The sequence below is a fragment of the Heloderma suspectum genome, chromosome 6 (assembly GCF_057233095.1).
Source record: "Heloderma suspectum isolate Gila_16-S chromosome 6, 16-S_ref, whole genome shotgun sequence".
Taxonomy (NCBI): domain Eukaryota; kingdom Metazoa; phylum Chordata; class Lepidosauria; order Squamata; family Helodermatidae; genus Heloderma; species Heloderma suspectum.
Window position 1 is genome coordinate 9,807,685 of NC_139463.1, and position 27,487 is coordinate 9,835,171.

At 47.8% G+C, this 27,487-nt stretch overlaps 1 protein-coding gene across 1 annotated transcript in view; it reads left to right on the top strand.

Annotated features, from left to right (window-relative positions):
- The window catches only part of TECTA (tectorin alpha), a 103,558-nt gene that overhangs the window by 43,092 nt on the left and 32,979 nt on the right, over positions 1-27,487 (top strand). Inside the window, exons 7-12 of the mRNA XM_084807234.1 lie at positions 5,284-5,696; positions 7,849-8,422; positions 12,416-13,008; positions 18,570-19,143; positions 21,891-22,501; positions 24,131-24,692. Coding sequence (XP_084663360.1) covers positions 5,284-5,696; positions 7,849-8,422; positions 12,416-13,008; positions 18,570-19,143; positions 21,891-22,501; positions 24,131-24,692 — 3,327 coding nt within the window. The remainder of the gene's footprint in view (positions 1-5,283; positions 5,697-7,848; positions 8,423-12,415; positions 13,009-18,569; positions 19,144-21,890; positions 22,502-24,130; positions 24,693-27,487) is intronic.

Sequence of the window (27,487 nt, forward strand, 5' to 3'; positions counted from 1 at the left end):
CTTCTGGTAACTCAATCTGGCCCCCTGGGGTTCTATAACTAGCCACCCCCCTTCCCCTGGCTTCACCCTCTTTCCTCCAGTCACCAGTCATTTGGTGGTTTCCTGGCTTGTGTGCAGTTTTCCCCCATTCTAAAAGGTTGAGATGCCTCTCCTAAGGTTTAATCCCTGGCAATAAGAGTATTAAGATAAAATATGCTGGTATGTTTTTGTCTTTCTGGTCCACCCATTTTACCTTTTCTCCTGCCCCTTTTGCCTTCAGACCTGCTCACCACTGGAACTTGGCCCCCAAAAGCTTCTCCAAAACTGAATTCGGCCCTCAGGCTGAAAGAGGTTGAACACCTCTGCTCTCTTTGAAGGTCTGGGCAGTCCAAGTCCAGTTTAAAGATAGAATGCCATAAGATCTGTTGCTCATCAGCAGCACCTGGACAGCAGAGTGAACAGGCAGGGACACAGGTCACTTGGCCACAGTCTTCCACATTCTGGTGAGATGTACTGTGCTGCTATTTAAATTACTGTAATTATTTCTACATTTGCATCTATACATATAAATTAGCACATGCACATGTTATGCAAATCGCCATCCTCGCTTGTCCTCTTTGGGGGCAATTCATAAGTAGCCAACCTAGCAGTGGGCAGAGGTGTTCGGGGGCTGGTAGAGGCAGGGTCAGGAGCTGAGCTAAGACATCTGTCCAAAGCTAGGGGGAAGGAAAGGTGTAGAGAAAGTGGATAGGAAGAAATTTTTCTCCCTCTCTGATAATACTAGAATCCAATGGGTTCCTCCCACGAAGCTGATTGGTGGGCGATTCAGGACAGATAAAAGGAAGTCCTCTTCACACAGGACAGAGTTAAACTGTGGAATTCGCTACCACAAGATGTAATTAAGATGAGCAAAGGGCTGGATGCGCCTGATCTCGTCTGATCTCGGAAGCTAAGCAGCGTCAGCCCTGGTTAGTACTTGGATGGGAGACTGCCTTGGAATCAGGCTTCCTGCACTGAGCAGGGGGTTGGACTCAATGGTCTTGTGGGCCCCTTCCAATTCTATGATTCTATGATGGCCACCAATTTGGATGGCTTGAAAAGGGGGTTAGACAAATTCTTGGAGGAGAAGGCTATCAATGGCTACTAGTCCTGATGCTTCTATGCTACCTCCAGCATCAGAGGCAGTGTACCTATGTACACTAGTTACTAGGGAACACGGGCGGGAGGGTGCTGTTGCACTCATGTCCTGCTTGTGGGTTTCCCATGGGCAGTTGGTTGGCCACTGTGTGAACAGAATGCTGGACTAGATGGACCCTTGGTCTGATCCAGCATCAGGGCTTTTTGTATGTTCTTCTGAAAGCTGCCTGAGACGAAGGACAAGATGGCACCTCTCCTGAATTCCCTATGCAGAAGCCAACTGGACTGGCCATTGAATCTTACTCCAGCACTGGCAATGGGGCAGCAGCCTGCAGTACACCAGAGGGCAGCAGGCTAGTTTCAGAGGGCACAGGGCACTCGCAGGTCTCCCTTCCAACAGAGGGAAGCAGCAGGAGGGTCTCAGAGGAACTGCTGCTACTGTCCTGCCATGCTCCAAGGCATCTTCCACCTGAAGCAGTCGCCTCACTCTGCCTAAAGGTAGGGCCAGTCCTGGCAGGCAGGCAAGCTGGGAAGCTTGCAGACTGTGATGGGAAGCAGGGAGGGAGGGGAATAAAGGAGGAACAAGCAGGTTCACAGGCAGGGATACACGAAGCAAGGCTTGGGCAGAAGGGGGAAGACGTTGGGCATGCAGGATCAGTTTTGTTTCGTTTACCAGAACCTCCAAATCCCACCAAATGGAGCCAGGTACAAAATGGCAGCTCAGGGGTTAAAGCCAAGTATCTACTGCAGGGGCAGGCAATATTTTTGAGCTGTGGGCGCATTTGGCAATTTGAGAAACTGTCCTGAGCACCACCACAAAATGGCTACCATTGGAGGCCCGGCAAAGGACAAGTAACCTATCCAGAAGACTGAGTACAAGGCAGAGGTGGGGTCTGAGCCCCAGCACACTAAACAATTCCTTTGAACCCAAATAAAGATGGCACTGAAGGGCAGCACTTCGCTTTGCAGCATGCCTGCCTTCCAGGATTTTTTCCATTAATTAAAGCAAACCTTACGAAAGAACAGAAAAACCAGGAGTGACAGGGAGCCTATGTTGGAGCCAAGAGAAATGTCTGCAGGCACGTTGGTGCCCATGGGCACCAGGTTGGAGACCCAGGGTTGCTATAAATTTTGAGTGGATTTATTTGTTTTTATTCTGCTGTGGGGAGTCACTGAGGTGATGCTGATTAGCATTACTGCTAGCCGTAGCAGTAGTATATGAGGGATGTTTTACCATGGGTTGCATTCAGCAATGCTGTAACTATTGTAAAGCATTGCTGCTCCAAAATTATGCTTCTTGATGCTTAATTACTGCTAATTCATACTGTAGGAAAACGAGCCTAACTAAGCAATTGCAAATTAATGCCCCTTGAGTTGCAAGTATAACTCACCTGTCGCTATTAGGGTTCAGTTACAGCAATGATGGCCTATTTTAGATGTAATTTATGCGACACGGATTTATGTTTTGTAGGTGCCAGTTGCCCTCGGCTGCTGCCTAAGTGTGGTTAAATGCACTGTGATTTTTTCCCCCTCTTGAGCTTAGAACTGACAGCCACTAAATTCTTGGAGCTTTTGCAATTCAGTGTTGCGCTCTTTCTGGAGAATATGGTGGTGGGGGGGGGGGACAGTTAAAATGCTGAGCCACTGTTCTGGGAGAAGAAATTGTATATGTACAGGAAATACTGGGTGGGGGAAACAGAAATTAAATTAAGGACGAGAAGCAGCGCCAGTGTCACATGCATCCTACATTGTCACATTCTATGCTAACATTATATATCATGGTGACAGCAAATTATGCATACATATGCATGTGTGTTTCTAGTGTAGACCTATCCCAGCTAAAAGGCAGCCATGCAGCTGTTTAACAGACCTGCAGTTCCCGTGGTCTGAAACTGGTTTAATACATTTAAGCAGCTGATAAACATTACTAATAAACATATGATGGCAATATGTGACAATACATATTATCATAATTCAGTTAGTTACTGAAAAGATGCTTAATCAACTTTCTCTTTGGAGAGCTGGTACAGCATAGTGATTAATAGCATTAGCTACCCTTCCCCAATGTGGTGCCCTCCAGGTGTTTTGGACTACAATTCCGACATGATCAGAGACAGGGATTATGTGAGTTGTAGTCTATTTGGAGGGCACCATGTTGGGGAAGGGTGGCTGTGAGCTGTAAGCCACAAAGTCCCTAGTTGAACTGTTGCCTCAGCTACATAAATGCATACAACTTTGTTAAGCAAGCCTCAATATCAGCTTGCAGTGTGGGGATGGTAATACTGATCTACCTTACAAGGTTGTTGTAAGGATTACTTATATTTATTTTATTATTTTTATCCTTCCTTTCGGTCTGTAACAGAGCCTATTACAACATCTTAAAACACTGAAATATGAAGAGTCTAATGCTGCAGCCCTGCCACCATACTCTGATTCAGAAGATGAGTTCCTGGCAGCACCTGCCCCAGCCTTGCAGAAGTCAAAAACTGCAAAATCAGGCAAGGGCCCTTTAACAACCCAGTCAGTTCCTCCAGGGTCCTGGTAGAACCAACCACACCCAGAGCTACAGGTTCTTGTCAGCCTCCATAAGATTTCAGTAGGCTTTAGCTCCATGCTGAGATGACATGTTTCTCTCGGTACCTTAGTTAGGAGAGAGGTTGGGTCAGCAGGGAACACTTGGAGCTGTCCAAGGTCCTGTTTTTGCTTATCCTCTGCATAAGAGGGCTTTTGCCTTGACTTTGCCTACCTTGATCGGACTGCACCTGTGTAATTTGACTCCATCAGACACTCTTGGCTTCCTTTTTGAGCCTCAAGCATCCACAGAACAGGACAACTAGTGGGGGTGGGGAGGTGATACCAGAGAAGTTTTTACCTAAGAGATAATGTATGTGAATTGACTCAAGCTCTCAAGGTAATATATACATGTTTCTTTATCCAAAATACTTTTATATACTGCTTTCCCAGCAGTTTACAACAAGGGTGGACAATCTCAGGGCCCAGCAGGAGGGGGCACAAATCTGACCTGCCTTGGTCCCAGTCTCACTTTCCAGAATTCCCCAGATGGCTCCTCCCCCTTTCCACAAACCACCAATAGTTTGGTGGATTTCTGGCTTTTGTGCACCCCCCCCCCCACATTCTAAAAGGCTGAAATGCCTCTCCTAAAGCTTAGTGATGGGCAAGATGAGTTTTAAACTCTTACTGGCTCCCTTTTGCCTTCAGCCCACCCACCACTGGAATGAGGCTCTGAGAGCTTCTCCAAATGGAATTCAGGCCTTGAGCTGAAAGAGGTTCAATACCTCCGATTTACAGCAACAAACCTAACATTGAAAAGATACTATATACCAATAAATAAAACCCATTATAAGTTAAACAGCCACAGCAAGGGGGCACAGGAACAATTCAGCCAAAGACCCGACTAAAGTGATTTGTTTTCACTTTCTCCAGAAGTTCAACAAAGGGCCAATGCACACTTTGCTTTAAAGACTTACCTAACAGCAACATCTTTTTTATTTATTTCTTAATGCTAGAGCAAGCACAGGGGTCCTGATATGGGTCAAAAACATTGCATGGTGGGTAGGGGGCTTCAGCCCTGATTTGGATCACTTCCCATCTGCACCTACAATATATATTGCCAAATAGCAATCCATTTACTTCATTGTTTGGCAATATAAATCTGAGGAGCAGTTGTGGATAGGATTAAACCAGTTGTGGACATTCCAGATTGGGACTGAATTGGGGTGAAAGGCTTAAAGGCCCCCTACCCACAACAGTAGGTTCCTGATCCAGAAAGGGACCTTTGCACTTACTCTAGATTAAAAAAAAGAAAGAAAAGTGTAGCTGCTTGCTACACATTTATAGTAACATGTGCTTTGGGTTTTTTCAAACATCTTCCATAGCTTTCGTTTGGACCCATAACTAAATAAGCCCAGTTTCTAGCCATCACCATCCTCCCTTTCTGTAAGGACAGGACAGACAACAATGCCAGTTGTCTACGCCGTGGCCAGCACATGGGTCAATGTGCTGTTGTTGTCATTGTCATTTTCATGGACAAATTAAGTTTCCAGACTCAGGAAAGCAGCTGTTGGGAATTTCACTACAATATGGTCCAATTTGTACATGGTATTCTGAGCTCTGAAAAGCTCACATTATGTTTTGCTTTGCTTTCAGGGCAGTTCCTCCGTCAAGGAGAGCTATTCTGGGAAAGCGCGAACTGCTCCACCAAATGCCGTTGCCTGGATTTCAACAATGAGATCTTCTGCCAGGAGGTGTCCTGTGGCCCCTATGAAATCTGTGAGCCAAAGGAAAAGTTCTACCAGTGTGTGCCAGTGGAAAGCAGCACTTGCGTGGTGTTCGGAGACCCGCATTATCACACTTTCGACGGCTTCCTCTTCCACTTCCAAGGTTCCTGCTCCTACCTCCTTGCCCGGCAGTGCTGGCCAGGATCCACCCTGCCTTTCTTCAGTGTGGAAGCCAAGAATGAGAATCGAGGTGCTTCTTCTGTCTCCTGGCTGAAAGATATCTCCATTGAGGTTTATTCACACAAGATAATCATTCCTAAAGGCAGCTTTGGGAAAATTATGGTGAGATTCAGTTACTGACTTAATGAATGGGAGATTCCTTATTTACTGAAGGGATCATTTATTTAAGACTAGAGCTTAGGATGGCTTAGGATTTGGCTACCTACATGAGTGCCTCTCCCCATAGCCTCCTGCCCATGAATGGAGAACATCCTGGGATGCCCTTTTGAAGTCTGCACTTCTGGAATTCATAATGGGGCCTTCTCAGTGATGGCACCCCGGCTGCGAAATGCTCCGCTCCTTGAGTTTAGATTGGCACCAACACTGGTTAGCTTTCAGTGCCAGGTGAAAACAGTCCTTTTTCAACAAGCCTTTTGATGAGATGGGTGAGACATCAAGACAGCTGATAGGTGATGTTTGTGAGTTTTTTCATGGCATCCAGTTTCTGTGCACTTTCATAGGTTTTAGAATGATATATTATACATTGTGACCCACCCTGGGATCATTTTATGATAAAGGGTGGGGTAGAAATTTTATGAATTACATGAATTACATTAATTAGTAAATAAATAGAAGAGCAATCCTGTGGCCCCAAGACAGTGTCTGGGGTGCCTTAGGATGTAGTGGACCTCCTCCCTGGCACCCATAGACATAGCTATGGGTATGGAGGAGGAGATCTGATGGTGTATCTTCCCTCTACTGCCCCTCTCACCTCCTCCAAGCTGCCATGGAAAGCTTTTCTTAGGAGGTTGCACTGCAACCTCATAAAAGAAGTGAGAGAGGGAGAAAAGGAGGTGTGCTGGTGGGCTTGGAGGGGAGAGGAGAAGCCAGATTATGCAGTATCCTCTGGCCCCTCCAGTCCCCTCCCCACACACACCAAGAGGTAAATCAGCTGGATAGGGTCAGGGGCCCATCTAGCTGGTTTTTGTATTTTGAACGGAGGTGAAGTCGCCTCCATCCTCCTCTTCCCCTGCCTGGCTGTTGCTGGTAGGGCATGGAATAGATAGAGGGCTCTATCGGGAACGCAACTCACAAGATTGCACCCTAAATAAATAATAGGGCTGAGCTGAAACAGGTGTTTCACAAACATTTTTAGCAGCAGTGAAAAGCAACCCCGCTACCTCTTTTGGCAATTTTTCAGGGGCTACATTGAAAGAGAACAAAAACATTTGCACAGGCAAAGTAAGGGCAGTGCTTCCTGAATTGCTTTGCTTGCCCTCAGCGATGATGCCATCTACCCAAATGTGGTTGGCTACATAATTCCATGATGATGTGGATGACTTGCGCAATCCTCAATTGTCTGGGATTGTACCAGGAAGGAGAAATCTGAAGACCAAAACATTCTACTAATTTCAGGGTTGTTTGGAGAAATATTTGACATATAATATATTTAAAAATGCTAATATAGAACAGGTTGGATCAGACCTCACAGAATCTTCTTGGCACCACAGGCTCGATTTCAACTTCCTACCTAGCAATCTAAATTACCTCACAGCTACATTTCCCTTTGTCATTTGTACTAACAGGGCATAGTCTGAAGGCACATGAGGCAGCCACCGTACTGAAGCTAAGCAGGCCTGGGTCTGGTCAGTGCTTGGAGGGGAGGCCACCTGGGAAGCACATGTAGCCACCTTGAGTTCCATGATGGAAGAAAGGTGGGATATAAATGTAATAAATAAATAAATAACATGGACCATGACCACTGACCCACCCCAGCACTATCTACAAAACTATCTAGACAGCACGTGTTATCTGCAACCTTCTCACCAGGCAAGCAATTTATCATGCGTTCTGCACCAAATCACAAACCCAGCTGTGACTAATATGATCAAATCTTCTAATAACGAAATACACACACCCATCCCTCGGAGGCATATCCTTGGCACGAGAGGAGATCCCCATTCTCCGTGACAGCAGAGGAGCTGTTGCTCAGGGATTGGGGCACCGCTTTTAGGTCTCCGAAGGTGTAGGTCCACCAGCCTCTGTGCCTCTCTCAGCTTCTCCAACCAAGTGGCCCTTGGTGCTTCAGCTGATGGATGAGGCCAGAGTCTGAAGTCCCAGGGAACTGGTAAGAGTTGTTGTTGTTGTTGTTGCTGTTGCTAATAATAAAGGCAGTAGAAAGCTTTGTTATAAATACAGTAAACAAATACATTTTGGATCCTCTCTTCTTTTTTTTCTTCTTTTTAAAAAAAGGCATTTTGTACCCATTCTGCAGATAGATGACTTGGTCATGTCTCTACCCGTCTTTCTGGAACTGGGGGCAATAAAGATCTATCAGAGTGGATTGTCGACGGCAGTAGAAACCGACTTTGGCCTTTTGGTGACATATGACGGAGAGCATTATGCTGCTATTTCAGTCCCAGGCTCCTACATCAATGCCACATGTGGACTCTGTGGGAACTATAACAAGAACCCCGAGGATGATGCGTTGCGCTCAGATGGGAAACTGGCCACATCTGTGCTGGATCTGGGGGAGAGCTGGCGCGTCTATCACCCCGAATGGAAGTGTTCTCCGGGCTGCTTGGACAACTGCAGCCTTTGCGATGTTGCAATGGAGTCTCTCTACTTTGGCCCCGAGCACTGTGGCTTCATCAACAAAACCAGAGGCCCCCTGTGGGAATGTGGGGCTATTGTCGACCCCACAGCATTTGTCCACAGCTGCGTGTACGACTTGTGCAGCATTCGAGATAATGGCACGGGAGGACTCTGCCAAGCCATTCAAGCCTACGCCTTGGTTTGCCAAGCCCTTGGGATCCTGATCGGAGACTGGAGAGTGCAGGCTGGGTGTGGTAAGTGAGCATGCAGTTGACCTTGGAAACTCTTGGAAAGTCTGGTGTAACTTACAGCAGATTTGCTTTATATAGAGAGAGCGCAGCAACACAGCATTTAGTACTGGAGGCAATAAATGGGGCTACAGCCAGTTTAAAAGAAATTCAGATCAACTTACTTTATTAGCACTTTTATACATATTGTCAGAGAAGGCTATCTAACACTGTTTAGATAGTGTTAGCACCCCCTAAAGCTGGGTGAGTGAGTGTAAGTAAGTGAAGGCATGAGATATGGTTACTTGCTTCCTTTTCTGGAAAGAGCACCTGATGTTGCTTGTTGCAGAGGCAAGAGGAAGAAGAAGGAAGAGGAAGGGGAGGGAGCAGGAAAAAAGGAACTGATCAGACAACAAGGGGGATGAACAAGACAAGTGGCTGTTGATGCAACACATTCTCTATTGCCCCCTAGTGTCTAGGAGCATGCGGAGTTGCTCCTATTCTCCAACACAGACAGGCAATAACCGTGCTGAAATTAGACAGTTTGGTCTATACCTCACTACGAGGTGCTCAAGGCTACCCACAGTGGAGAAGGGTTGTCTTCATTCCTTTCTTGGAAGCTTTCCAAAGGCATGTGGCTGTCTGCTGATGGAGAGAGGATGTTAAGATAAACAGACCAGTGATGCAGTCAGGGTTGGACCCTGGGACCAAAGTTGAGGGCCCCGCAACCCAGCCTGTCCCCCCAGTTGAGCACCTAGAAAGAGGCAAGAGAAACAAGCTCTGTTTTCTTCCCGTAGTGCTGACAGTGCTGTGCTTCAGGGGAGTTTAACATGCAAAACTGCACATGCTCCGAATACTTTTTTTTCACCAGGGTTGGCAAGCAGTGTGTTGTTGTTGTATAACAACAACATATAAGGAATGTAGAAGCAGCTGTAAAGCATAGAATGGCAATTTGGGATGGGGGAGAAGAAAAATGTGATTTCTGTGCACCACACCTGAAGTAATACACATGGCCATCTAAGACCCACCCCATAAGACTGTTACGTCCAGGGTCTAAAATTATCCAGTATACCAGCGAATGGACCCTTGGTCCATTTTCTCCAACCAAGCTTTAAAAAAATGGACACAGGAAAGGGAGAGATAAGGGATAGAGATATGCATAGGGATGTACAGGTTTTGTAAAATCTGTTCTGTCTGTGCTTTGCCTTCTATTTCATCATCCACTAATTGACAGAATCAGATTTTTTTTTCCAATTTCCTGAATTTGTGCAAATCCTCACTGGTGAAAATGTGCAAATCCCTCCCAAATGTGCAAATCCCCCCCCCCATGTGCATTTTCATGCTTTGGCCTATGGGGGGAATGCACATTTTTTGAAATTTTACGTATTTTTCCAGGACTAAATTTGCATAAATTCTGGAAAGTTTTTTAAAAAACCACAGCAATGGTCCACAGAATCTGTGCAACTCGGGAAAAGCTGGTCTGCTGCTGAATCCCTTGGGTTGGATTCATAGAAATCCAAACTCATTTGATTCCGTTTTGGATTTCTCCAACATCCCTAGTTATGCACAAGTGCAGCTAGACGTACTTAGGCTTGAGGGGTCAGGCCTTGTTTTTTTAAAAGTGGATTCCCATTCTAAGGTGATATGTGGTTTCAGTGATGTTCAAGAATCATAGAATCATAGAATAGTAGGGTTGGAAGGGGCCTACACGACCATCGAGTCCAACCCCCTGCTCAGTGCAGGAATCCAAGTCAGAGCATCCCTGACAGATGGCTGTCCAGCCTCGTCTTGAACGCCTCCAGTGTGGGAGAGCCCACCACCTCCCCAGGTAATTGGTTCCATTGTCATATTGCTCTTACAGTCAGGAAGTTTCTCCTGATGTTCAGCCGGAATCTGGCTTCCTGTGACTTTTGCCCATTATTCCGTGTCCTGCATTCTGCGATGATCGAGAAGAGATCCTGGCCTTCCTCTCTGTGACAAGTACTTGAAGAGCGCTATCATATCTCCCCTCAGCCTTCTCTTCTCAAGGCTAAACATGCCCAGTTCTTTCAGTCTCACCTCATAGGGCTTTGTTTCCAGTCCCCTGATCATCTCTTTTGCCTTCCTCTGAACCCTCTCCAGCTTGTCTGCATCCTTCTTAAAGTGCAGTGCCCAGAACTGAACACAGTACTCCAGATGAGGCCTAACCAGTGCTGAGTAGAGGTGAACTAGTACTTCCTGGAATTTGGAAGCTATACTTCTATTAATGCAGCCCAAAAGAGCATTTGCCTTTTTTGTAGCCACATCACATTGTTGGCTCATATTTAGCTTGTGATCTACAACAATTCCAAGATCCTTCTTGCTTGTAGTGTGGTTGAGCCACATATCCCCCATCTTGTAACTGTGCATTTGGTTTCTTTTTCCTAGGTGCAGAACTCAGCATTTATCCCTACTAAATGTCATTCTGTTGTTTTCTGCCCAGCACTCCAGTCTATCAAGATCACTTTGAATTTTGTTGCTGTCTTCCAAAGTATTAGCTATCCCGCCCAATTTTATGTCATCTGCCTGTTGGAGCACTGCAACAAAAAAAATTTTTTTCTTGACCTTTAATGAGATTAGACCAAAGAGCCAGAAGGGGGCTGGAATTCAGGCAGGCTTTGTTGCTGTGAAACCTGATTCAGTCCTCTCCCCATTACAATCTGAGAAAGACAAAGGGACACTTGAAGTTACCAAGGGACAGCGAGCAAAGGACAAGCAGAAGTAAAACCTTCTTTGGCTTGTTGTTTGCTCCCTGGATGGAGTTCAATCCTGGGAGGAAGGAATTTACATGCCATGGCTGAATTCTAGCAAGAGACAATGTGATTTACAGCTGACATTTTGAGCTACAATAAATCAGGTGCATTCAAGCTGGGTTCCCCACCCCCCTTTCCACTCTCTCATTCTTTGCCTTCACCACCTGACTTTCTGCTTGCATAACTCCACAGGCTAAAATGGGGCGGCCCTTGATTGGCACCTGAATGAATAAGAGACGGCCCCACGCCTCCATTTTCCTCTCCTTCTCTCATGTCTGTTTCTAGATCGTAAGTCCCTTGGGGCAGGGATCTGTCCTCTCAGCTATAGTCATAAAAGTGTGTGTGTGTGTGCGTCCATCCATGCCATAGCACCAGGACTATGAAACCTAGACTCCTGAAACTTGGTATGCAGACTAAAAGTGCCCTAAGGACATGCACTTCATGGCTATTTTGTTTTTAATGCACATTAATGAATTTTAATTCATTTTAATGTGTTCCAGTGGTTGGAACCTGCAAAAACATCTTCAGCTCCCTAACCAGCACATAGCTTTGCCGTCCATACAGTTGGAAGCCGGGAGAGAGAGTTACAGGCCTGCCCCTCCTCAGGGAAATGGAGTGGACAGACCCCTCCAATATTTTCAGTCACTAGGGACAGACATCCCTCACCAGTGCATCGTTTTGTAGTCAATTCAGTTTGAAGTCAAGGGAGATGAGCAGGCCGAGGGACACAGTTATATGCCTGCACTCTCCCCGCTGCTGTAAAGCAACCCCTCTCAGGGGAATGGAATGAACAGAGCCTTCCCTTAAAGGGCTACAGGGGTGCATCTGACAGGGGGCATGTCGCAGGGTGCTGTGCCAGCAGTGTGGCTTCACTCAGACAGGACGGGCACAATGTGTCCAGCTCTCTGACAGCTTCGTGGGTTTCCTTGAAGGCTTCATTCTATCAAAGTTAGGGCTATTTAGTAGGCGGGAGGACACAGATATACGTCTGCTCCCTCCCCTCAGGCGAGTGGAGCGAACAGACCCTCCCTCAGGGGGCTATCAGGGTGCACCATGGCGGGGAACATGCTTAGGGGTAGCAGCGGGTGCCTTCCCTCAGATGGGGCAGGCACAGCTGTGTACATTTGCTTGAAGGCTTTGCTGTGTCAAACTCATTCCAGCCCAGGTGAAGCTGGGCCCCTTAGTTCTCTATGAAGCACCAACGACACGGATGGTGCAAAATAAATACCGTCTTGTCTGCCCCTTCCAGCTACCGTTGTGCAGTGTCCAGAGTCCAGCCACTACTCTGTATGTACCAGCAGCTGCCCTGCCTCCTGCTCCGACCTCACCGCTCCCTCAGCCTGCACCTCCCCTTGCACCGAGGGCTGTGAGTGTAACGAAGGCTACGTTCTCAGCACGGACCGCTGCGTCCCAGTCCACCAGTGCGGCTGCGATGTGGACGGACGATACCATGCCATCGGGGAAGCCTTCTGGGCCTCGACAGACTGCACAGTGCAGTGCTGGTGCGAAGATGGAGGCGAAGTCAGTTGCTTTAACTCCAGCTGCCAGGAAGGGGAAGTTTGTGCTGTGGAGAACGGCTACCAAGGCTGCTACCCCAAGCGAGAGACGCTGTGCTTGGTGTCTCAGGATCAAGTGTTACAGACATTTGATGGCGCTTCATTCGTTTACCCCCCAGACAACTCCTACACACTGGTCAAAACCTGCCCAGACAGACCCAACTACCTGGAAGTGGACATCAGCAAAAAGAAACCAGAATCAAGTCCTGACTGGCTTCGGAGCCTGAGGATCCAGGTTGCCAGCCAAGAAGTCAAGATTGGAGGCATAGACAATTCTGAAATCAAGGTAGGGAGGATTCCAGTGGGACATGGGGTTCAGGGATATCTTGCGCCACTACTGCAAGAAAAGAAAAAGGAATGAAAAGAAAAAGAAAGAGAAGGAGATATATTTCATTGGGCCAGGCTTGTTGATATATATCAGGGTGCAGAACCGAACCTTGTGAGGGGCGTGTTCCATTTTATAGAAGCTCTTTGAAGCTTTCACAGGCCACATTCTAGCGGTGGGTGGAACAACAGGGAGAAGGGATGGGACCAAACTACCAAACATACCAGCATATTTTAGCTTGAAGCTCTTACTGCCAGGAACCCGGGCTTCAGAAAGGCATTTCAGCCTTTTGGAATGGTGAAAAAGTGCACGAAAGCCGGCAACCCACCAAATGATCAGTGTGTGTGTGTGGTGGGGAGGCGGTGGGGCCAGGACAATGGGGTGTGGTCATTGGGGACCCCCAGAGGGCTGAACTGGGAACCCTGGAGGGCTGGATTTGGCCCCAGGTCTGAGGTTCCCCACCCTTGGTGTATATGAACATGAAAACACCTTAGGCCACCAGACTTTGCTCTTGTCATAGTGGCAAAATGGAGGACCTGCCTCATTATCTGCTCTATTGTTCTAGCTTTTCTCAAATTCATTCCAAGTATTTAGATAAATTTTTTTGAGAAAAAAGTCCATCTGGCCTGACTCAGACAGAATAAATCTTTTGTTTACGTGTCAAAATAAGACAATTCTCCTGGCACCGGCCAATTTTGCCTTTGCAGCCCAAAGCTGGAGAGTAAAATTTTTTGACTTTGCAAACTGATTAAAAGCATGTAACATAGGTTTTATCTGATTTTACTCATCTATGTTTATCATATGCTTGTTGTAAGCATTGGCTGAAACAATAAAAGCTTTATTGAATTGAATTGTATATGAATATGTGAGCTTTTGAGTTACGTAAAACTCTTTCTCCACCCGAGTGGAATGACAATAAAAGACCTTATTGTCATGAGCCACTGTGAAGATCTTTATATTGAAGGGTGGCATAGACACTGATAAAACAAACCATCAAACAAATAAAAACTTCGATGATGACCAAGTAGAACCTCCATCTTCAGGGACAGTCATGCTTTTGAACACCACTTGCTGGGCGGTAACAGAGGAGGTAGGCCATTGCCTTCCATGCCCTGCATGGGGGGCATCTCAGAAGCATGTCACTGTCTATTGTGGAACACAGGATGCTAGACTGCCTGGACTTGTTGGTCTGATCCGGCAGGGCTCTTCTTTTGTTCTGGTGGAGCTGAACACAATGTTCACTGCATACTACAAATCCGTGACTGTAAACTATACCACATTCACCTGCTGAGCCAGGGGTTCAAACACAGGTCTCCGTTGGCAAACGGCACTTAACGCTGAGAAAAACTGCATTCTTCTCGAATGTGGCGTCCACTTCCCCAGCATTTTTAAGTCGTAAGCGCTTGATGAAAGTAAGCCTTGATTCTTTTTAAACTCCTGCTGAGACGAGGGTCAGCCATGACAGGCAAGGCAGACCGTCTCATTAGCTACACCCACTGCTGATATTCTCGCCCAGATAAAAAAGTTATCTGGCAATTGTAAGACCAATGATGGAAGACAAGAAGAGTTCAGTTGAGTGATCAAACAACCTCGCTTTGATTCTGTGCTGCTGACAGATGAAATAATTATGTGCCTCTTAAAGGCAGGAGGTTTGTCTGCTTGGCTTTTAAAAACAAAATCCGGATGGTTTGACAGAGGGGAAACCTCTCCTACAGAGCTGTTTACATATGGGAGCTTTGATTCCAGCCCCAGCTCCTCCTTGCTTGACTTTAGAACTAAACTAGATGTTATTTGCATGAGAGCAATTAAAGTACATGCTTTTGTTATGTAAATAGCAGCTGTAGGACAGGATGAGCAGCCTGGGGACAGAGGGAAGAGGAAGAGCTTTGGGGAGGCCATTTTTCCCCAGACTGTGGCAGGGAAAGGGTTAAGCTCCCCCTCTGCACCACCTAAGGCACCTCCAGCTTCTCCAGCACTGCTATAGTACTTGCATAACAAAAAAAAAATCTGTGTTAATTGCATTCATGCATGTCATGTTTATTTTGGTCTTTGCGCATTATTAATTCGGAATTGTTGATGATCTTCTTCTTTGAAATAATCATGGTGTGATTGTTGTTGTTGTTGTTCTTAAGACATTGTTTCCCATAATGCTGCATGCTCATCTCTTTTGCAGGGATGTATGAGAATTTCATTTCTGTTTGCAAATCATCAGAACTTGCTCCAAACATGACAGGAGCACATTTTTTGAAAAAATGCTCACACATTCTTGAGCTTGAGATGGCGTTTGAAAAATGCATAGTTTTTGAAAAAATGTGCACGTTAAAATGCACTTTAAAAAAGAAGACGTGCACTTTCATGTTTTAGCCAATAGGGGGGAGTGCGCACTTTTCCCGTTCAAAATGCACATTTTGCTCAGTCGAACAAAAAAGAAAAGCAGGTTGCAAATGAGAACAGGAGTGAGGCAAACCAAGTTTTGAAGTGGAGTTTGGAGAATCTCAATGACCTCGAGCATGCCTGGCTCTCCCACCCCTACCCTTTGGTCCTGCTGTCATCTCCGGTCAAAGAAGTTTTGTAAGTTTTCAAAGCCCTGTGAAAACCTGCACAACCTCTGCACTGAGTTAAGAGTGAGATGAGTTTGCATGATCCAGGCAGCAGTGCCTCTATCAAACTGGCTTGAACCCTTTTGGGAGGGAGGGTCCCCCTACCGCTAAGCTATATTTCCCGGCTTGCTGAAGTTTTGCATCCCAAACTGGCTCCTGCACATAGGAACCCCTGCCACCTGGTGGATGGAACTGCTTGAACAAGAGTTAGTGATGGACAGTTTTCAACACTAACAGCACCTTTGAACCTGTCCCATGCTATATTCTTGCATTTGTGGACATGGCTAATTTGTGACAGAAAGCAGAGGAGAGGCACTTTCAAAATCAAATTTACCTTCTAATCAATCTCGTGGTGACATTTTGTGATGACATCTTGTTGTAAATGCTGATTGTATAAGCTCGCCCTTAATAGTCAGGCCCTATCTTTGCTACATCCCACGCTTCTGTTCCTGCTCCTCCCAGTAAATGCTTGTTTGCACTGGATCAGTGTCTGCTGCAGATCAATGCACTTCACACACATCCGTCAAGTGCCTCTAACCTGCCCTATTGTTTGTTTTGATTGATTATTACATTGATATCCCATCTTTTTTTTTTCTTGCAAAAAAACCCTCAAGAGGTGTGCATGGTCCTGTCCTCCTCCTCTCTGTTTTATCCTCACAAAACCCGTGAAGTAGGTGAGGCTGAGAGTCAGTGACTGGCCCAAAGTCATCCAGTGAGCTTCAAGGCTGAGCGGGGACTAGAACCCGGATCCCCCAAGTCCCAGTCCAACACTCTAACCACTACACCACACTGGCTCACTGGTGTAAAGGTGTAATATCAGAAGTCTAAAGATCTGGAATAGTTGCCTTGGAACAACTGAAGGAGCAAATTACTCTGTTCAAGGCAGAATTTGACAGGTCGATTAAGAACATCGTGAGATTTCTTTGTGACAGTGCAGTATTTTATTACATGAATCTCACATTTGGGGGATTAGTCTAATTCACGGAGGACGGTCTACCAATGGCTTTTAACCATTATGACTATATGGATCCTCCATGTTCGGAGATAATACGGCAGTGTCTGTCAGGGTGGACACTGAGCCCATAGAATCCCAGAGTAGTTCTGATTCTGAGGAAGAGCAGTCGCTCCTGGGAGAGGAGCGCGCTCCTTTTCCCCAGGGCCAACAGCTGATGGAGATTCCTCCCACCAGCATTCCTAGCTTAGATAGCAGTCCTGGGAGTGACAGAGCGTGGGAAGCAGACTTGGTGGACGCGCGACGCCGACGCAGAGAGCGGTGCCAAATGGAGGGCGCAGAAAAGAGGCATAGTGCCCAGTTGGCGCGCAAACAACGGTTGCGCCCAGAGGATCCAAGGGAAAAGGGGAGGGACTCTCCCTAGCCCTGAAGTTCAGGGGTCTGCCAGTAATTCCCTTTCAAACGGGGACCAACTGTTCCAACTTAGGACATAGGTAGTCTGCTGCTCATATCTAGTTGCTAACAGTAGAGTTGTTAAGTTGTAAAAGAGGAATAAAGCTTTGAAAAGAATCCCTTTGTCTGTGTCTGGACTTGGCTATTGGATTAGACTGAGAGAGGCCTCCAAGGAGCCCTTGACAGTGTCCAGGGTCAGCATCTTAAGAGACCTTAAGAGACAAAATCAAAATTGGGGGGGGGGGGAGGTTGCCTGGCAGGCACCAAGGGAGATGACCCCAGGCACATTGTTGTCCATAGTACCACATTGGAGACCTCAAGCTTAGGATGATTGTGGGAGGATAGTGATGGCTGGTCCTGACTTTTTGGGAGCGGACAAGGGCCTATTCAGACATTACCTTTACACTTAAGTGGTTTTGCGTGTACACTTGAAAATATAATATGAACAAGTGGGTGGCACATGTGTGTTTGCAAATGCATGTGTCACGTAGACATGAGCACTACAGAACAGGGATGTATGAATCCCCTTACCTGCCGTGTGTGGGGGTCCGATCCGTTCCTCCCCCCCAGAATCCACCCAGGCCAGCTCCGCTTCGACCCTGTGGAGCCAGTCGCCAGGTCCGCAGGGCTGGAGGAAGTCGATATGGCCGGCAGCCATTGCCGTGCCGTATCTCTGTGTAAGTCAGTCCCCCGGACGCAAATGGTGCAGTGGGCACCATTTGCAGCCATAAAGCTGGTCCATTAGCCTAAATGCAGCCGTTTACGTCCCTGTTCACGCAAGGGAATATCATTCACATGATAGGCTACGCAAATATTTGCGCAGCCTATCACAGCCAAAAACAGGGATGCAAGTGGCTCCCACTATAGCTGCATTTAGGCTAATGGACCAGCCGTATCAACTTTCTCCAGCCCTGCGGACCTGGTGGCTGGGTCCGCAGGGTTGACATGGGCAGGGATCCGACCCAGACGGATCTCGCGTGGAGGCAGCGGTGAGTGATCCGTTCTGCCACGGACTCCAGGGGGCCGGATTCTAAAGAATTGGAGTCCGTGGCGGAATTCTCCGCCATCTCTACTACAGAGCCAGGAGTAGTTGTGGACTTTCAGTGGCACATTACTGCATAATATGTGAAAAGGTTCTTAGATGACAGCAAATGTTGATCCCCTGCCCCCCTGCAACTCTTCCAGTCCGCTTTCCTATATAGCAGGGGTATTGAACTTCAGGCCTGCAAGCCAAATCTGGCCTTCCAGAAGCCCCCCAAATGGCCACTCCCCCCTTTCCCTGGCCCCAGGAGCACTGCCTTTCAGCTGTTCTTTGAGCAATTTACGTACTTCTAGGCATCTGATGTGTACATCCAACATGCCATATCTATGTTTCTTCCTTATCTGCCCTCCATATTTCAGTTCTGCTTAACCCTTGTTAGCCAAAAGGAGAAGAAGGAAATGTCATAGGCTTCTATGGCTAATCTCATCCATTTTTCTTTCCATTCATTCATTCATTCATCTCCTTTCATTTATAGGTAAATGGATATGAAATGGATCTGCCATATTTCCACCCTTCTGGCCAACTGGAAATCTACCGGAGTAAAAATGGGACAGTGGTTGAGTCCGAAGGGCTCATACATATCCAGTACTCTGACACCGGCATGTTGGAAGTGCGCCTCTCTACTGTCTACTTCAACTGCACCGGGGGCCTCTGTGGCTATTTCAATGGAAACAGTAGCAATGAATTCTGCTTCCCTAATGGGAAATGCACAGACAACCTGGTGGTTTTCCTGGACAGCTGGACAACCTTCAATGAGATTTGTAATGGGGAGTGTGGCAACCTGCTCAAGGCCTGCAACAACGATTCAGAGCTCCTAAAGGACTACCGGGGCCGCTCAAAGTGCGGCATCATCAACGACCCCACCAACAGCTCTTTCCTGGAGTGCCACTCAGTGGTGAACGTGTCTGCCTACTACCGGACCTGCCTTTTCCGCTTGTGCCAGAGTGGCGGAAATGAGTCGGAGCTCTGTGACTCGGTGGCTCGCTACGCCAGCGCCTGTAAGAACGCGGAAGTGGATATTGGCCAATGGAGAAGCTTCAACTTTTGTCGTAAGTTGAGGGGTGCGGGGAGGGGAGTGGAGACAAATCCCTCTTAGCCTTGTCTTATTATAGAAAATAAATTTGTTTGAGCAGAGCTCAGCATTGAGCTCTGGGCCACAAGTGCCTTAAGATTTCAGTCCTGTTTTTTAAGAACATGGAAGTTGCTAGCCTTTATGGATGATTTGTTTTATCCAGGATCCATACAGCCTGAAGGGCTTCTGTGTATACATGGGGGCTTTCCCAAGTTTAATGCTCTGGACGCTCTTCTGGGTAGTATCCAGTGCTAGTCCTATGTAGAGTAGACCTATTGAAATGAATGGGACAAGTAAGTCTGGACTGAAGTTTCATTCATTTGAATGGGTCTACTCTACATAAGACTGACATTGGCTACTACCTGCTGACTTTCAAAAGTAGCTTTTAGTGTGGTGTGTGTGCGCGGGGGGGACGTCAATAGGGGATGCTGTGGAGAGAAAGTGTTGAAAAGGTTGCATCGTGTATGCAAAGACCCAAGTGCAGTCCTTTGGATCCTGCCCTTCGACATGTACCTTCTGCCAAGTAGAAGCTTACCGGGAGTGCAGCTTCGCTTTAAAACAAGGCGAGTGCTTCTCTGTACACTTAGTTTTAAAGAGAGACCACTGGGGTTTTTTGCTGGTGCACCACCGAATTTCAGTGGCAATTTGAGTGGTGCAGCGGCAATTTCAATGGCAATTTTGCCAGTGGCAGGGAAGATGGTTTCCCACCACCACTGGTGGGTTCTGGGGGGTATTGGCCCCTCCACTCCCAGAAGTCCCCCCCACCACCACATTCTGCTCCAAAGGCTCAGGCTGTCACATATTATACACGCACACATATGCCCTGCAAAACACCCCCCCCAATCCATCATAATGAAGAGCATTTCACTAATCTGTATGGAATCTAGATTAAAATGGGCTTTCAGAAGCATTACCTTTGTGCTTGGGGGTATTTCTTTTCTTAGCAGCTGGGGGGGGGGGTTTGCCTCCAGATGCACTTTCCTAATTAAGTAATTTCATAGACTGCATTTCAGGAGACATCAGGAGTTTTATTGTGCAGTGTTCTTGAATTTCAGAAGAGACTCTAACTTTAAGCTGTAACAATGGAGACTAATTTGAATGAGAGAGAAGTAAGTGTGTGTGTGTGTGTGTGTGTGTGTGTGTGTGTTGCTTTCTTTTGCTTAGCTATGGTAATATTCAAGCTGCCAGTGATACGATTATCAAAATCTAAAGGAAAACGTAGAAGCTCCACTTTGCAGAAGCACATATAGGCACAAATAGCTTAGCCAAGTTAACAGAAATGGAGGGAGGATGGAAGATGGGCCCAGATATTTACATCCTTTTGGAGTTGGGCCCCAAGATGGACATTTCCACCTCCACCCAACATCTTCTGAGGGGAAAGTGTCAATGTGCCGCCTCTGTAATCCTGCCATTGTCCTTCCATCTCCTCAAGGTTTCATTATATGCTAGGCTACAGATGTTCCTCAGCCTCTTATCGAAATATTCTTGTTATCAGAACGTCCCAAGGCGTTATCAGAATGTTCTACTGGCACTGCAGTCAGCAAAAGTCACTTTGAGCCATCAGCAGCTTCTCTGCCTTCCTCAGAAGTTGCACAGGGCCTGGGCTTTTCCACTGCTGCCATCCATTTCTAGTCCATCACATGTTGGAAGGGCAACAGTGATGTGCAGTGTGGGTTCCATTTCCTTGGGACCCACATTCCCATGGTGGATGCAGCTGAAGGCGAAAGAGGTGAAGCCCAAAATACAGACATATTTTAGCTCAAAGCTCCTACAGACGGTAACCAAGCCTTGAGGGAGGCATTTCGACCCTTTACAATGGAGAAATGATGGCACAAAAGTCATCCAGAAGTGGGTGTGGCCATCTAGGGCACCTCAAAGGGCTGGATTTGGATCCTCGTGGGGCCTCATTTGGCCCCCCAGGTGTGTCGTTCACCACCCCGATCTAGATTAAGGTGTGGAAGCTGGAAGGATAATTCAGGATTTCAACTCCTGCCTCCCCAGTCCAACATTGCTTTTCCACACCGAGCTAAGCTACTGGGTTGAGGCTCAGTGTGGCGGAACCAGATGCCAGGAATGAATCTGAGTGTGTGGGGATGTCTGGCAGCTCAGATTCAGAATCTGAATGGGAACAGCCAGAACAGAGGGAGGCACCCTCCCTAGTGAGCCCAGATACGGCGAGACTTTCTTCCCAGGACCTTGACACACAGATGGCACAGGCTGAACGGCTCCCGCATTCCTCCGCCACGAGATCACAAGTTCAGGAGGGGGAGCAAGGGCGTGACTTCAGGGATGTGAGAGTCTGTTGTAGAGCAAAGCAGGAAAAGTTAGAGGCAGGGCTCAGACACTCCACCAGGTTGGCCACCCATGGAAGCCAACGTAAGAGGGAGCCACCCTAAGGGAGGGGCATCCCTGCGAAGCTAGTCTGGCCAAGAAGTTCATGCCCAGACTCCTGACTCCTGGCAACTTCTCTAATTTCCACTTTGTCTCTTCTATTGATATTCGTAGATGTGTGGATTAGCTGTTCCATTGCAGTCTGAGAGTTTCCCAGACTCTGCATTTGTAAAGAAGCTCCTCGTTAACTAATAAAGTAGTGTAGCCCGAAGACTCGTTTCCTGGGGTGTTCTGATTGTGAAGGGGGAGGACGGAGGAACCTGACACCAACATGGTAGGAGAATCTGGCTGGTGTGCTGCTGCTGAGCTGGTGTCTCTCTTCCTCTCCTTCAGCTCTGACATGTCCCGAAAACAGCCACTTTGAGGAATGCATGACCTGCTCGGAGTCCTGCGAAAGCCTGGGTGCAGGTCCCGTGTGCATGGACAGCTGCATGGAGGGCTGCCAATGCGACAACGGCTTTGCCTTCCGGGGGCCCCGGTGCATTCCCAGGAGCGAATGCGGCTGCAGCTTCGAGGGCCACCAGCTCTCCACCAACCAGTCCTTCTGGATGGATATTGACTGCCAGTACTTCTGCTACTGCAATGGCTCGGACAACAGCGTCCACTGCGAAAACATCCCCTGCAAGGAGGACGAGTACTGCCTGGAGGAGAGCGGCCTCTATTACTGCCTGGCCCGCACCGACGCCTCTTGCATCATCTCTGGCTATGGCCACTACTTGACCTTTGACGGGTTTGCGTTTGATTTTCAGAGCAGCTGCCCTGTGGTCCTTTGCACGACCGTTGGCCGGCAGAGGGCTGAGCGGTCAGACGCTTTCCCCGAGTTCATGGTCACGGCCAAGAACGAGGATCGGGACCCTTCTCTGGCCTTGTGGGTGAAGCAGGTGGAGGTGGAAGTCTTCAGTTACAACATTGTCATCCACCGGGCCTATAAACACACAGTGTTGGTAAGCAGTGCTGTGGTGGTCAGTTTTGAAGTTCAGGCAGTCGTCACGACAGTCCTCATAACCACGCCACCAAGGAATGTCCAAACATTCCAGTAGCTGTGTGGATCCATAGCAACAAACCAGTACCAGCACTTTTCATCTCCACCGGGAGCAGGTCTTGTGTAAAGCTAATGCGCCTTAGACTTCATGAGTGGCCAAGGGCCGCATGCAGCCCACAGGACACAGGTTGTGCACCCCTGTTTTAAGAGGACATGCTCCACAGGCAGAGGGTGGAGCCTAGGAGGGGTGATGTGGGCAGAGGGACTTATAAGGCCTCAGGCAACCTCCAGGGGCCCTTGGAGCTCTCCAAGATGCTGAGACTCTGGCTGCCTTTCATCATTGGTTCGCTGAGCACAGGTCAGAAAGGTTTCATCCAATCTCACATGAGATGGTTGCTCCTAGTACACCCATCTCTACATGAATACATGACCTGTCAGGGTTTGGAAATCAAAGGTGGTTAGAGGCCACTTCAACCAAATATTTAATGTATGTACTGTTATAGTTGCATAGGCCTTAAATACCAGAGAACCATAACTATGGCATTTCATAGATGGCCAGGATGGCTTAATGCGGACATGCTCTGCGCATTTGGGTCTCAATACACTTGATTTTGACTTTACACTTTGATTGTGGCCGATGAGTTTATAAATGCGAATTATAAATCAGAGTGATATTGCTGTCCTCCTGGATCAGGAATGGGGAACCTGGGGGCCTCCAAATATTGATGGACTGCAACTCCCATCATCCCTTATCATTGGCCATGCTGGTTGGGGCTGATGGGAGTTGGAGTCCAACAACGTCTGGAGGCCCCCAGGTTTCCTCCTCCATCATAGATCAATGTGTTGTTCTTCGCTTATTTATTGACTACATTAGTAAGTCTTCCATGGGGCTCAGGGCAGAGTTTAGCCTGACAATGGCTGTATGAGCAAGTCAGGCAGAGAAATGGTGACTTGCCCAAAGCCCCAGCTTGAGTGTGGATTTCCCATGTCAGGTCACCCTTCTTTCAACCATCGCCTTCTCCAACTAACTGCCAGGGTGGAAACTGAGCCAATACAGCTCCAGACCAGTTCTGATTCTGAGGAGGATCAGCAATCCGTGGGAGAGGAGCCAGCTCATCCCTCACAGGCACAGCAGCTGGCAGAGATTCCTCCTGCCGGCATTCCTGAGATAGATAGTGATCCTAGCAGTGAGAAAGTGCGGGAAGGGGGCTTGCTGGACGCTCGACGCAGATGCAGGGAGTGACGAGCGATGGAGGGCGCGGAAAGGAGGCGTAGCGCCCGTCTGGTGCGCAAGCAATGGCTGCCTCCCATGGACCCAAGGGAAAGAGGGAGGTTCTCTCCCTAGCCTATAAGTTCAGGGTCTTCAAGTGATTCTCCTTCAAATGGGGACCAACTGCCTACCCGGAGCATAGGCTACTCTGCTGTTCATTGCTTAGTCGCTGGTGATTGCATCTGAAAGAGTCATTAAGTTGTAAAAGGATTAACTCCTTGAAAAGAATCCTTTCGTCTGTGTCTTGTGTTGGCTATTGGAGTGTACTGAAAGAGGCCGCTGGGGCGCTCCTGACACTAACTTCCTTGCCTGTCTTTGCAGATTAACAACGAACGCCTCTACCTCCCCTTAAAGTTGGGTCATGGGAAAGTGAACATCTTTGCCTTTGGTTTCCACATTGTCGTAGAGACTGACTTTGGGCTGAAAGTGGTGTACGACTGGAAGACCTTCCTCTCTGTCACCGTCCCGCGGAGCCTCCAGAACAACACCTACGGCCTCTGTGGGAGATATAATGGCAACCCTGACGATGACCTCCAGACCTTGGGGGGCATCGTAGTCTCCAGCATCAATGAGTTTGGCCACAGCTGGGCCAAGAGGGACCCCTTTTGTCAGGCGGGCTGTGGTGACCGGTGTCCAGCCTGCCGTAAGGTGGAAGGCTTCTGGAAGCCCCAACAGCTCTGCAGTTTGATCCCAAGCAAGAGCGGTGTCTTCTCCAGGTGCCACAGTAAGGTCAACCCCACCTTCTTCTACAAGAATTGCTTATTCGACACCTGCATCGATGGGGGTGCTGTGCAAACGGCTTGCAGCTGGCTGCAGAATTATGCCAGCACCTGCCAAACCCAAGGGATTGCTGTCACAGGCTGGAGGAACTTCACCTTGTGCTGTGAGCGGAGCCTCTCTCTCTTTTTCCTTCTCTGTCTTTGTGCACAAAAGCAGGCCCTTTGATCTCTGGCCAGAAGCTCCCTTTATTTTTAGCGGAAGTATTGATTTCTTTCTTTCATTGTACATTTGGGGAAGGGACCGTAACTCAGTGGTGGAACACACGGTTTGCACGCGAAAGGTCCCAGGTTCAATCCCCGGCACCTCCAGTTGAAAAGATTGGGTACTAGGCAATGTGAGAGGCAATCTGTGCCTGAGACCATGCTCAGAGCCACTCCCAGGCAAAGTAGACCAGGGGTGTTGAACCTCTTCCAGCCTGAGGGCCTAATTCCATTTTGGAGAAGCTCTCAGGGTCTGCACTCCAGTGATGGCAGGGGGGCAAAGGCAAAAGGGGCAGGGCCCGAAATGCCAGAAATACTGACCTGTTTTAGCTTAAGGCTCTTCCTGACAGTAACAAAGCCTTCAGAGAGGCATTTCAACCTTTTAGAATGCGGGAGAACCTGCACAGTAGCGGGGAAACCACGAAACAGTTGGTGGTCAGGGGAAAGGGAGCAGGGCCAGTGAAAGGGGCATAGCGGGCCGGATTGGGAGCCCAGGCAGGCTGGATTGGCTCCCAGGCCTGAGGTTCTACACTCCTAAGGTAGACAATACTGAGCTAGATGAACAAATAGTCAGACTTGGCTTAAGGCAGCTTCCTATGTTGGTACAAATGTCTGAAAGCAACCTGACTTTGTTGGTCTGGCCCAACTGCTAGTAAGCAAGGCTCTGGAACTCAGGTCTCAATGCTGCATCTAGCGCTAATTTGCCTCTTTTAAAAGCAGCATAAAAATGACTGATCGTGTGGTGTTAGATCTAGCGCTTTACCGGATGACTTGCTTTCGGCCCTTGTTGGTAAGAAGTGTCCTTGCTGGTCTTGGTGGTTTCCATGTAGTTCCCCTCATCACCCCCATTGGGGAGAACCTAGTGAGCATTCATGGGTTGAATCCCCACCATACATTGTTCAGGTCCTAGATTTCAGGACCACTGTAGTTCTTGAGCCCTAATATGGATTCTTAGTTTAAGTGGGGATGTTGGAGAAATCTGCAATGGATTCAAATGAGTTCAGATTTCTATGAATCTGATCTGCAGATTCTACAGCAGACCAGCTTTTTCCAAGTCATGTGGATTCTGTGGACTTGCGGACCATTTTTTTCACTTTGGGGTGGGATTTGTGCTAATCGCACTAGCGCCAATTCGCTAATCCGCGTTAACTAATGCAGATTAACGCATTTATGCAAGTGCACATTAGCGATTATTGCTAATGCAAATTAACACCAGTAGAATGAAATTCTGCTAAAAAAAATCTGATTCTGTCAATGAGCAGATGACAGAATGAAAGACTCCTGCCAATCTGAAATACAGACGGAAGGGACTTAACAAAATCCGTGTACCCCTAAATTTAAATGCACAAAGCTGGCTAATTCACAGGGATGATGAGACTTTTGCCCTGGGCATTGGTTCTGCGGAGGATGCCAAGTGGTTGTCTGACTGGCAGCCCTCCAAAATTCATTGGTATGGCTAGCCTGTGGCAATTCTCCTTCAGCCCGGCTTTCGGTCACTGTGTGGTCCACTCTGCAACAGCAGATTCAGCTTAATTAACTGCTTAGGGAGGTGTCTGAAGTCTATCCCGGTCTGCCACTGACATTCATTCTGTCTGTCATATTTGCATCATTGAATGGCCGCCCTTCAAATGGAGATAGTGCTGTCATTTTACCCTTGTGCATTGCAAGAGCCTCTGAGGTAAGCAGAAAAAGATCTCAGCTTGTAGCAAAGATGGAGAACAGCTTTGTGATGCTGAGCTTTACAGGAAGGAGAAAACACAAAGTGTTCGGGGTGGAAAGAGAGAAAGAGAGAGAGGGCGCTTGTCTGTGCCATGGATTCCAAGAGAGGGAGACAGGGAGACTCAGATTAGAGCATCTAATGACAAAGCGGAAAGTATTGGATCAAAATGACACAGATAAGAGGAGACAGCAGAGAAGAATAGCTCAACAAATACCTCAACATGAAAGAGATGTGTACAGGAGTCGCGGACGATTATCTCTCATGTCACCTGTTTCATAAAGGAGCTGCAAGAGGATGAATTATGGGTTGCTCCCGAAATCTGACAGATATTTAAGCACTCGGCACAAAAGCTCAGTCTGACTTGGGCAATCCATGGATTCATTGCTACAAACCTGCTGTGACATTTCCTAGCAGGGGTGCCCTTGGCCTGGTTGCGGCAAGGTTCAGGTTGAGATTGATCGATATCCTTGTATCATCTCTGGAGTGGTGTGTGGGCCAAATCTGGCCCACAGATTAGTGGCAGCTGAGCCATCCTGGCAGAGGCCCCGTAGCTCTGGAGCAGAATGCAAGCTGTGCATGCAGAAAGTCCCAGGTTCAGCCTCCAGTTGAAGGATGTTGGGTAGAAACACTGGGGGTGGGAGAATGCTGCCTGAGTCACTGAGAGCCCTTTGGCCATTGGGGTAGCCAGCTCTGGACCGAATGGGCTGAGGGCCTGTCATGCAGCTTCTTATGCTTACTGTGCAGCCGTGGCCTCTAGTGGCCCCTGTAAAAGGCTTCGTTCTGAAGCATTACCTGAATCAGGGGTGTTGAACCTCTTTAAGCCCAAGGGTTGAATTCCATTTCAGGGAAGCTGTCGGGGGCTGCATTCCAGTGGTGGGTGGGATCAAAGGAAAAAGGGACAGGGCCAAAATACCAGCATAGTTTAGCTGCAGGCTGTTCCTGCCGGTAACTAAGCCTTAGGAGAGGCATTTCATTCTT